At 32.6% G+C, this 13,018-nt stretch overlaps 1 protein-coding gene across 1 annotated transcript in view; it reads right to left on the minus strand.

The window, feature by feature from the left end:
- frem2a (FRAS1 related extracellular matrix 2a) overlaps positions 1-13,018 on the minus strand; it is a 103,151-nt gene that overhangs the window by 44,339 nt on the left and 45,794 nt on the right. Inside the window, exon 4 of the mRNA XM_087806954.1 lies at positions 5,690-5,920. Within this exon, the coding sequence (XP_087663080.1) occupies positions 5,690-5,920 (231 nt within the window). The remainder of the gene's footprint in view (positions 1-5,689; positions 5,921-13,018) is intronic.

The following is a 13,018-nucleotide window of genomic DNA, read 5'->3' on the forward strand; positions in this document are numbered from 1 at the left end:
ACCTTTGACATCAAACTAATTGAATCCTCGTCGGTGACGCATGAGAAGTATTGATGAAGACGAAGAGGATGAAGATGATGAAGAGGGTGAAGATGAAGATGATGAAGATGATGAAGAGGGTGAAGAGGATGAAAACGATGAAGGCGAAGATGATGAAGAGGGTGAAGATGAAGACGAAGATGATGAAGAGGATGAAAACGATGAAGGCGAAGATGATGAAGACGATGAAGAGGAAGATGATGAAGATGATGAAGAGGGTGAAGAGGATGAAGACGAAGATGATGAAGACGATGAAGACGAAGATGATGAAGATGATGAAGAGGGTGAAGAGGGTGAAGACGAAGACGATGAAGACGAAGATGATTAAGAGGGTGAAGAGGATGAAGACGAAGAAGATGAAGAGGATGAAGACGAAGAAGATGAAGATGATGAAGACGATGAAGACGAAGAAGATGAAGAGGATGAAGACGAAGAAGATGAAGATGATGAAGATGATGAAGAGGGTGAAGAGGATGAAAACGATGAAGGCGAAGATGATGAAGACGAAGATTATGAAGATGATGAAGACGATGAAGACGAAGAAGATGAAGAGGATGAAGACGAAGAAGATGAAGATGATGAAGATGATGAAGAGGGTGAAGAGGATGAAAACGATGAAGGCGAAGATGATGAAGACGATGAAGACGAAGATGATGAAGATGATGAAGAGGGTGAAGAGGATGAAGACGATGAAGACGAAGACGATGAAGACGAAGATGATTAAGAGGGTGAAGAGGATGAAGACGATGAAGATGAAGACGATGAAGACGAAGATGATTAAGAGGGTGAAGAGGATGAAGACGATGAAGATGAAGACGAAGATGATGAAGATGATGAAGAGGGTGAAGAGGATGAAAACGATGAAGGCAAAGATGATGAAGACGAAGAGGATGAAGATGATTAAGACGGTGAAGAGGATGAAGACGATGAAGACGAAGATGATGAAGACGATGAAGACGAAGATGATGAAGATGATGAAGAGGGTGAAGAGGGTGAAGAGGATGAAAACGATGAAGGCGAAGATGATGAAGACGATGAAGACGAAGATGATTAAGAGGGTGAAGAGGATGAAAACGATGAAGGCGAAGATGATGAAGACGATGAAGACGAAGATGATGAAGACGATGAAGACCAAGATGATGAAGATGATGAAGAGGGTGAAGAGGGTGAAGAGGATGAAAACGATGAAGGCGAAGATGATGAAGACGAAGATGATTAAGAGGGTGAAGAGGATGAAAACGATGAAGGCGAAGATGATGAAGACGATGAAGACGAAGATGATGAAGACGATGAAGAGGAAGATGATGAAGACGATGAAGACGAAGATGATGAAGATAGTGAAGAGGGTGAAGAGGATGAAGACGATGAAGACAAAGATGATGAAGATGATGAAGGTGATGAAGATGAAAACGAAGATGATGACGATGAAAACGATGAAGACGAAGATGATTAAGAGGATGATTTTTTCTATCCATCCATCCATCCATCCATCCATCATTTATCCATCCATCATCCATCATTTATCCATCCATCATCCATCTATCCATCCATCATCCATCCATCATTTATCCATCCATCATCCATCATTTATCCATCCATCCTACTACCTGTTTATCATCACCCATCCATCCATCATTTATCCATCCTTTATCCATCCATCCATCCATCCATCTATTCATTTAACCATCTATCATTTATCCATCCATCTATTCATTTAACCATCTATCATCCATCCATCCATCATTTATCCATTCATCTTTTCATATAACCATCTATCATCCATCCATCCATCATTTATCCATCCATCTATTCATTTAACCATCTATCATCCATCCATCCATCATTTATCCATTCATCTTTTCATTTAACCATCTATCATCCATCCATCTATCATTTATCCATCCATCTATTCATTTAACCATCTATCATCCATCCATCCATCATTTATCCATTCATCTTTTCATTTAACCATCTATCATCCATCCATCCATCATTTATCCATCCATCTATTCATTTAACCATCTATCATCCATCCATCCATCATTTATCCATTCATCTTTTCATTTAACCATCTATCATCCATCCATCCATCATTTATCCATCCATCTATTCATTTAACCATCTATCATCCATCCATCCATCATTTACCCATTCATCTTTTCATTTAACCATCTATCATCCATCCATCCATTCTTTGATCCGTCAGGCATTCCATCCATCTGTCTGTTCATCCATCATCCATCCAATCATCAATCTATTAATCAACTGTCACTTTGAATCAATTAATACATTTTTCTATCCATCCATCCATCCATCCATCTATCCATCCATCCATCCATCCATCCATCCATCCGTCCATGTCTCTTCTCTCTCACTCAGCAAACGAGAAATAAAGGACAAAAAGTTTTACAGATTCTCTGTAACAAAGTCAACTCGTCGTCTTCATGTTTATTTTCTTCTCTGAGACGAACCCCGCGTCTCTAAAGCGAGACCTTAATTAAGGGGTGTCGTGAGCTCCCCCGGCTGAATGATACAAACAGCAACAGGCGCCGGAGCAGCGACGCGACGAGACCACTCGCGGCACCAGCGCCGCCGCTAATAGACTCGCGACCGAACTTTTATTGACGGCGACGGCAGCGAGGGGTTCCTCAGAAGCCGAACCCCGAACCCCCCCCCGCCAGAGCGAGGCGCTCTCTCTCCGGGGAGGTAATCACCAGCATCACCGACCCCTCATGAAAGAAGCGACGCCACGATCGCCACCAGCCAACCCCGGCTCACGTCGCATTAGACGATCCTTTGAGACGGCGGGAAAACAAACTCACCCCTTTTCCCTACGAACACCCCATAATTAATCCAGCGGGACCCACTTTTAAAAGGGGGAGCCGTCAGCGAGGGGGGGGGCGAGGAGGGGGTTCATACATACACAAGGCTTTTAAAGCCTTTATAATACAAATATTTCAAAATAGTTAAGAGGCTGGAAAATTGGAATCTGCAGAGAAAAGCGTGTCGAACTACTCAATATTTCATTAAGCGTCCAAGTTTTCAAGAGCGAAATGTTACACAACAAAACACCCGAGAGCGAGACGGAGATAATTAAGTGTCTCAGTCACACTACGCTGCAAATATCAATATCACTTTTATGCAAGAGACCAGCTCCAGCGCTCGCTAAATGCCATCCAACACGCTCGGCCGCCACAATGATCTAGAAATGAAACCCTTTTTCCTCAGAAACTCAGAGCAACAAGCGCTTATATTTACTTTATTTTTTTTTTTATTATACTTCATCTGTTTGAAAGTATACAAGTGAAAATATATAATTAGTTTATATTATTGTTATCTGGAGTAGTTACATTTGGTTATTTTTTATCTTAAAATGCTAATAGCAACAAGTGCTAATATTTGTAGCCTAAAGTATATATCTCTGTTTACAGCTTACATTTTATTAAATTCTACTTCATCCGTTTAACAGTACTGTATACAAGTGAAAAGATAGAATTATTTCAAGTTATTAATATCTGGAGTTAAAGTTAGTTATATTTGGTTATGTTTTTTCTAAAAATGCTAATAGCAACAAGAGCTAATATTTGTAGCTTCAAGTTTTTGTCTCCGTTTAAATTTTACTTCACCCCGACAATGAAAATTACACATTATTGTATAAATTCAAGCAGTTTTTCTTCATAAACTAGTAGCAACAAGTGCTAATATTTGTAGCTTAAAGTAATAATCGCTGTTTAAGGTTTAATTTTTTTTTTCTACTTTATCTGTTTTAAAATAAAACAAATGAAAAGATATAATTATTTCATATTATTAATATAATTTGGTTATGTTTTTTCTTAAAATGCTAATAGCAACAAGTGCTTATATTTGTAGCCTAAAGTAATTATCTCCGTTTACAGTTTCCTTTTTTTTTTTTTACAATACTACTTTATCAGTATACAAGTGTAAAGACAGAAATATTTCATATTATTCTTATCTGGAGTCAAATTTAGTTACATTTTGGTTATGTTTTTTCTTAAAATGCTAATAGCAACAAGAGCTAATATTTGTGGCTTGAAGTTTTTGTTTTTACTTCACCCGACAATGAAAATGACTCAATAATGTATAAATTAAAGGAGTTTTTCTTCATAAACTAGTAGCAACAAGTGCTAATATTTGTAGCTTCAAGATATAATCTCTGTTTAAGGTTTACATTTTTTAAATTCTACTTAACTGCTTGACAGTATACAAGTGAAAATATATAATTATATTATATCATTCTTATCTGGAGTTAAAGTTACATTTGGTTGTATGTATGTTTTATCTTTAAAAACCAATAGCAACTAGAGCTAATATGTGTAGCTTGGAGTAATTATCACTGTTTAGAGTTTACTATTTTTTTCAATATAACTTTATCAGTATACAAGTGAAAAGACAGAAATATTTCATATTATTTTATCTGGAGTTAAATGTAGGTTATCTTTTTTCTTCAAACACTAATAGCAACAATTGCTAATATCTGTAGCTTAAACTAATTATCGCTGTTTACAGCTTACAATTTATTAAATTCTACTTCATCTGTTTTACAGTACTGTATACAAGTGAAAAGATAGAATTATTTCATTTTATTCATATCTGTAGTTAAAGTAAGTTAAATTTGGTTATGTTTTTTCTCTAACGCTAATAGCAACAATCGCTAATATTTGTAGCTTGAAGTAATTATCTCTGTTTAGAGGTTGTTCTTTTTTTTAATACTACTTTATCAGTATACAAGTGAAAAGACAGAAATATTTCATATTATTCTTATCTGGATTTAAAGTTAGTTACATTTGGTAATGTTTTTTCTTAAAATGCTAATAGCAACAAGTGCTAATATTTGTAGCCTAAAGTAATTATCTCTGTTTACAGCTTACATTTTATTAAATTCTACTTCATCTGTTTTACAGTACTGTATACAAGTGAAAACATTATTTCATATTATTCATATCTGTAGTTAAAGTAAGTTAAATTTGGTTATGTTTTTTCTTCAAACGCTAATAGCAACAAGCTCTAATATTTGTAGCTTAAAGTAATTATCGCTGTTTGAAGCTTACATTTTATTAAGTTCTACTTCTGTTTTACAGTACTGTATACAAGTGAAAACATTATTTCATATTATTCATATCTGTAGTTAAAGTAAGTTAAATTTGGTTATGTTTTTTCTTCAAACGCTAATAGCAACAAGCGCTAATATTTGTAGCTTAAAGTAATTATCGCTGTTTGAAGCTTACATTTTATTAAGTTCTACTTCTGTTTTACAGTACTGTATACAAGTGAAAACATTATTTCATATTATTCATATCTGTAGTTAAAGTAAGTTATATTTGGTTATGTTTTTTCTCAAACGCTAATAGCAACAAGCACTAATATTTGTAGCTTAAAGTAATTATCGCTGTTTGAAGCTTACATTTTATTAAGTTCTACTTCTGTTTTACAGTACTGTATACAAGTGAAAACATTATTTCATATTATTCATATCTGTAGTTAAAGTAAGTTATATTTGGTTATGTTTTTTCTTCAAACGCTAATAGCAACAAGCGCTAATATTTGTAGCTTGGTTTCATGAGTTGGATCGGTTGTTTCAGGAAATGAACTTGAACTTCTGGGCCACCGTAGTTGCAGCCTGAGAACTCACCGTCGTTGGGGTCCACGATCTCCACCGTGGCCGAGCTGGGGGCCTCCAGGACCCCCATGACCGGCTCCGACAGCAGGACCTGGAAGGTCTCGGCTCGCTCGTACTTCCCGTCCGTCAGGATCCGAACCCTCCACGTGGCCGTGGTCTGGCCCGGGTTGAACTGGACCTGCTTCTGGGATTTACCCTTGAAATCCTGGTCCTTCTTGGCCGTCCCGTCCTGAGTCCCGATCCCTGGATCACATCGAGAGAGAGAAGAGGAAACGGACGAGAGGAAAAAAACATTTTAATTACACTAACGACTGAAGAAATGAAAGAAAATATATTGAGAGTTTAATGTGGTTCAGAGAATAAACTTCTCTTCACTGAAGGAGCCTCAGGAGTGTGTAGTTATTTCTTAAGTCAAGCATTTGTAATGAGAATATATGTGTTTATGTGTGTATTTGTGTATGTATTAATGTGTGTAAGTGTATGTGTATATGTGTGTGTCTGTGTATATGTGTGTATATGTGTGTAAAAGGGGATTTGTGTATGTGTATATATGTGTGTATGTGTGTATGTGTATATGTATATGTGTATGTGTATGTGTATGTGTATGTGTGTATGTATATGTATATGTATGAACGTGTGTATGTGTGTATCTGTGAATGTGTATGTGTGTATCTGTGTATGTGTTTATGTGTATGTGTGTGTATTAGTGTATGTGTGTATTTGTGTAAATGTATCTGTGTATGTATGTGTGTATATGTATATGTATGTTTTGTGTAAGTATGAATGTATGTATGTGTGTGTATGTGTAATGTGTATTTGTGTATGTGTGTATTTGTTTAAGTGTGTATGTGTGTGTGTAATGTGTGTAAGTATGTATGTATGTGTACGTGTATATGTGTGTAATGTGTGTGTTTAAGTGTTTAATGTGTGTATTCGTTTAAGTGTGTGTATTTGTGTATGTGTGTATGTTTGTTTAAGTGTGTAATGTGTGTATGTGTGTATATGTGTGTATTTGTTTAAGTGTGTACGTGTGTACTTGTTTAAGTATGTATGTGTATAAGTGTGTATGTGTGTATGTGTGTACTTGTTTAAGTATGTATGTGTGTATTTGTTTAAGCATGTATGTGTGTAACGTGTGCATTTGTTTAAGTATGTATGTGTGTATTTGTTTAAGCATGTATGTGTGTAACGTGTGTATTTGTTTAAGTATGTATGTGTGTATTTGTTTAAGCATGTATGTGTGTAACGTGTGCATTTTTTAAGTATGTATGTGTGTATTTGTTTAAGCATGTATGTGTGTAACGTGTGTATTTGTTTAAGTATGTATGTGTGTATTTGTTTAAGCATGTATGTGTGTAACGTGTGTATTTGTTTAAGTATGTATGTGTGTATTTGTTTAAGCATGTATGTGTGTAACGTGTGTATTTGTTTAAGTATGTATGTGTGTATTTGTTTAAGCATGTATGTGTGTAACGTGTGTATTTGTTTAAGCATGTATGTGTGTAACGTGTGTATTTGTTTAAGTATGTATGTGTGTATTTGTTTAAGCATGTATGTGTGTAACATGTGTATTTGTTTAAGTATGTATGTGTGTAAGTGTGTATTTGTTTAAGTATGTATGTGTGTACGTGTGTATTTATTTAAGTATGTATGTGTGTAACATGTGTATTTGTTTAAGCATGTATGTGTGTAACGTGTGTATTTGTTTAAGTATGTATGTGTGTAACGTGTGTATTTGTTTAAGTATGTGTGTGTGTATTTGTTTAAGTATGTATGTGTGTAACATGTGTATTTGTTTAAGCATGTATGTGTGTAACGTGTGTATTTGTTTAAGTATGTATGTGTGTAACGTGTGTATTTGTTTAAGTATGTGTGTGTGTATTTGTTTAAGTATCTATGTGTGTAACATGTGTATTTGTTTAAGCATGTATGTGTGTAACGTGTGTATTTGTTTAAGCATGTATGTGTGTAACGTGTGTATTTGTTTAAGTATGTATGTGTGTATTTGTTTAAGCATGTATGTGTGTAACGTGTGTATTTGTTTAAGTATGTATGTGTGTATTTGTTTAAGCATGTATGTGTGTAACGTGTGTATTTGTTTAAGTATGTATGTGTGTATTTGTTTAAGCATGTATGTGTGTAACGTGTGTATTTGTTTAAGTATGTATGTGTGTAACGTGTGTATTTGTTTAAGTATGTGTGTGTGTATTTGTTTAAGTGTGTATGTGTGTAACGTGTGTATTTGTTTAAGTATGTGTGTGTGTATTTGTTTAAGTGTGTATGTGTGTACGTGTGTACGTGTGTATTTGTTAAGTATAAGTCAATCCTCCACATGGTTGTGGTTGAACATCTACTATAAAGGCTCACAAACGTGTTCCTCTGCCGGTCAGTATCTCTTCCTTCAAAGAAGTTCTTCTGCTTCACATCAAACACATGCATCACAAACTGAGCTCAAGCAAATCAAAGTATTATATTTGGAGCATCACGGCGTGAGATGCTTCGTCTAAATTTAAAACTTCCTCCGAGGAACAGGAACGAAAGATCAGGATTTGTTGGAGGTTCAGTTTCATGTTCATATTGAGCTTTTTATTCTACTGTGTGATTGTAGCGACAACTTAACGCAAGAGAATTCATGGATTCAACTGATGATCATTTTGTACGTTCATTTTAATGTAATGGTACTTGTATTTTTTATTTACATTTTTTCAATTGTATTTTTAATTAATTAATTTGCTTTTAATTCATTCCTTTTATTTCATTGAATTATTAATGTAATGTCATTTGTATTAATTTAATTTACTCGTATTCTACTCATCTTTTTTGAATAAGAATTTAATGTCATCCAATGGTATTTAATTTTATTATGTTTTTTAATTAAATTAAATTTGATTTTTTTTGTCCACTTTAGTGTAATACCATTTAACTCTATTTTTATTTATTTATTAATATTTTTTATTATTTTTTTTATTTAATTTTAGATCCTTAATTTTAGAATTTATGTGTTTGACCAGAAGATTTTCCTTCCATTTCAATTTTCGAGGATTTTAATGTAAAAACACGCTGGAATGAATCACCTCTGCCAAGGAGGTCATGTTAGCATAAACATCTTGAATTGTTTTGGACGTAAATATTCAACCAAATGTTGATCATGTGGCGAGAAGTTTACTGTTGTGAAAGTCCATCAGGATTTAGGAACGTTTTGAAGGATTAAACGTTCACTCTATGGAGAAAATAATGTTAAACTTTTCCATCCAATTGCAAGTAGAGTATAAAAAATGATATAGTAGTAAATATTGTAGTAAAAAAGTGTCGCTGTTCGCTCAACGTTGTTTTATCGTTACTAGATAAATACTCGCTGATCGCATTTTTCTCTGATTTCTTTTGCCAAACAAAATAATAAAAATATATAAATAAATGTAATGCAGACGTAAAGTACATTTTAAAAAAAAAAAAGGTACAAGTTTCAATAAAAAATAATAAAGTAAATATTAATTGTACATAATTATAAAAAACAACAACATAGAAATGTACAAATATTGTGAAAATAAATGAAAATATTGTTATTTTGTTTCATGAATGTTTGACTTTTTTTTAATTAAAAATAATAAAGTGTACATAAAATAATGATAGTATATAGTGAATATTCTAATTGTGATATAGTTTAGTGTATATATATATTTTGAGTGTAGTACCAAAAATGTGCCTCGTTTTATACTACATTTGATTGAGTTCCGATAACTTAAAGTTGCTGGTTTTCTACAGTCGTTGGTTCGATTCCCGATCCTGGAACTTCTCTGCTTTGAGACGAAACAATTCATGGAACGTTGGATTTGATTTAAAGGTTAAATTAAATTCTGTCTTGTATTGAAAAAAACCCAAAATCAATTAATTGGCTGCGATATGCGGCGACTCAGCACTTTTATTTTTAAATGTTGCCGAGAAACTTATTAAACACAATAATATCGACTTTTAACCAAAATCACATTTTGATTTAATATCGTACGTATTAACGTACGTTTTGAAATAAAGCCGCTACGACAGGTTTATTATGTTCCAGATTCAATTCAGCGTTTGATTGTTTTTCAATTTGTCTAAATCTAGACGTTAAATAAAAAAAACAAATTGAACTTTTCAGAACATATTGATTTTTCTAGTCGTGACCCCATGAGGACAAACTGTAAACTGTCGCGACATTTATGGTAAGTGCACTACATTTCGCATACTTAGAATCGAGAAGCACTTATGCACTAAAAATAATTTATAATTAAGTACGCAAGTATGAGATTTGAGACACACTTATGCACTAAAAAGAAGTTATAATTAAGTACGCAAGTATGAGATTTGAGACGCACTTATGCACTAAAAAGAAGTTATAATTAAGTATGCAAGTATGCGATTTGAGACCCAATTATGGACTAAAAATAATTTATAATTAAGTACTCAAGTATGTGATTTGAGACGCACTTATGCACTAAAAATAATTTATAATTAAGTATGCAAGTATGCGATTTGAGACGCACTTATGCACTAAAAATAAGTTATAATTAAGTATGCAAGTATGAGATTTGAGACACACTTATGCACTAAAAATAATTAATAATTAAGTACACAAGTATGTGATTTGAGACACACTTATGCACTAAAAATAATTTATAATTAAGTACGCAAGTATGTGATTTGAGACACACTTATGCACTAAAAATAATTTATAATTAAGTACGCAAGTATGAGATTTGAGACACACTTATGCACTAAAAATAATTTATAATTAAGTACGCAAGTATGAGATTTGAGACACACTTATGCACTAAAAATAATTTATAATTAAGTACGCAAGTATGCGATTTGAGACACACTTATGCACTAAAAATAATTAATAATTAAGTACACAAGTATGTGATTTGAGACACACTTATGCACTAAAAATAATTAATAATTAAGTACGCAAGTATGCGACTTGAGACACACTTATGCACTAAAAATAATTAATAATTAAGTACACAAGTATGTGATTGAGACACACTTATGCACTTAAAATAATTTATAATTAAGTACGCAAGTATGCGATTTGAGACACACTTATGCACTAAAAATAATTAATAATTAAGTACGCAAGTATGAGATTTGAGACGCACTTATGCACTAAAAATAATGTATAATTAAGTACGCAAGTATGAGATTTGAGACACACTTATGCACTAAAAATAATGTATAATTAAGTACGCAAGTATGCGATTTGAGACACACTTATGCACTAAAAATAATTTATAATTAAGTACGCAAGTATGAGATTTGAGACACACTTATGCACTAAAAATAATGTATAATTAAGTACGCAAGTATGCGATTTGAGACACACTTATGGACTAAAAATAATTTATAATTAAGTACGCAAGTATGCGATTTGAGACACACTTATGCACTAAAAAGAAGTTATAATTAAGTACGCAAGTATGAGATTTGAGACACACTTATGCACTAAAAAGAAGTTATAATTAAGTACGCAAGTATGAGATTTGAGACACACTTATGCACTAAAAATAATTAATAATTAAGTACACAAGTATGTGATTTGAGACGCACTTATGCACTAAAAAGAAGTTATAATTAAGTACGCAAGTATGCGATTTGAGACGCACTTATGGACTAAAAATAAGTTATAATTAAGTACGCAAGTATGCGATTTGAGACACACTTATGCACTAAAAAGAAGTTATAATTAAGTACGCAAGTATGAGATTTGAGACACACTTATGCACTAAAAATAAGTTATAATTAAGTACGCAAGAATGAGATTTGAGACTCACTTATGCACTAAAAAAAATTAATAATTAAGTACACAAGTATGTGATTTGAGACACACTTATGCACTAAAAATAATTTATAATTAAGTACGCAAGTATGAGATTTGAGACACACTTATGCACTAAAAATAATTTATAATTAAGTACGCAAGTATGCGATTTGAGACACACTTATGCACTAAAAATAATTAATAATTAAGTACACAAGTATGTGATTTGAGACACACTTATGCACTAAAAATAATTTATAATTAAGTACGCAAGTATGCGATTTGAGACACACTTATGCACTAAAAATAATTAATAATTAAGTACACAAGTATGTGATTGAGACACACTTATGCACTAAAAATAATTTATAATTAACTACGCAAGTATGAGATTTGAGACACACTTATGCACTAAAAATAATTTATAATTAAGTACGCAAGTATGCGATTTGAGACACACTTATGCACTAAAAATAATTTATAATTAAGTACGCAAGTATGAGATTTGAGACACACTTATGCACTAAAAATAATTTATAATTAAGTACGCGAGTATGCGATTTGAGACACACTTATGCACTAAAAATAATTTATAATTAAGTACGCAAGTATGAGATTTGAGACACACTTATGCACTAAAAATAATTTATAATTAAGTACGCAAGTATGCGATTTGAGACACACCTATGCACTAAAAATAATTAATAATTAAGTACACAAGTATGTGATTTGAGACACACTTATGCACTAAAAATAATTTATAATTAAGTACGCAAGTATGCGATTTGAGACACACTTATGCACTAAAAATAATTTATAATTAAGTATGCACGTATGAGATTTGAGACACACTTATGCACTAAAAATAATTTATAATTAAGTACGCAAGTATGTGATTTGAGACACACTTATGCACTAAAAATAATTTATAATTAAGTACCCAAGTATGCGATTTGAGACACACTTATGGACTAAAAATAATTTATAATTAAGTATGCAAGTATGCGATTTGAGACACACTTATGCACTAAAATCAAGTTATAATTAAGTACGCAAGTATGAGATTTGAGACGCACTTATGCACTAAAAAGAAGTTATAATTAAGTACGCAAGTATGCGATTTGAGACACACTTATGGACTAAAAATAATTTATAATTAAGTATGCAAGTATGAGATTTGAGACACACTTATGGACTAAAAATAATTTATAATTAAGTATGCAAGTATGCGATTTGAGACACACTTATGCACTAAAAATAATTTATAATTAAGTACGCAAGTATGCGATTTGAGACACACTTATGCACTAAAGATAATTTATAATTAAGTACGCAAGTATGCGACTTGAGACACACTTATGCACTAAAAACAATTTATAATTAAGTACGCAAGTATGCGATTTGAGACACACTTATGCACTAAAAATAATTAATAATTAAGTACACAAGTATGTGATTTGAGACACACTTATGCACTAAAAATAATTTATAATTAAGTACGCAAGTATGCGATTTGAGACACACTTATGCACTAAAGATAATTTATA

This window comes from Callionymus lyra, chromosome 14 (assembly GCF_982586985.1).
Source record: "Callionymus lyra chromosome 14, fCalLyr1.hap1.1, whole genome shotgun sequence".
NCBI classification, from domain to species: Eukaryota; Metazoa; Chordata; class Actinopteri; order Syngnathiformes; family Callionymidae; genus Callionymus; species Callionymus lyra.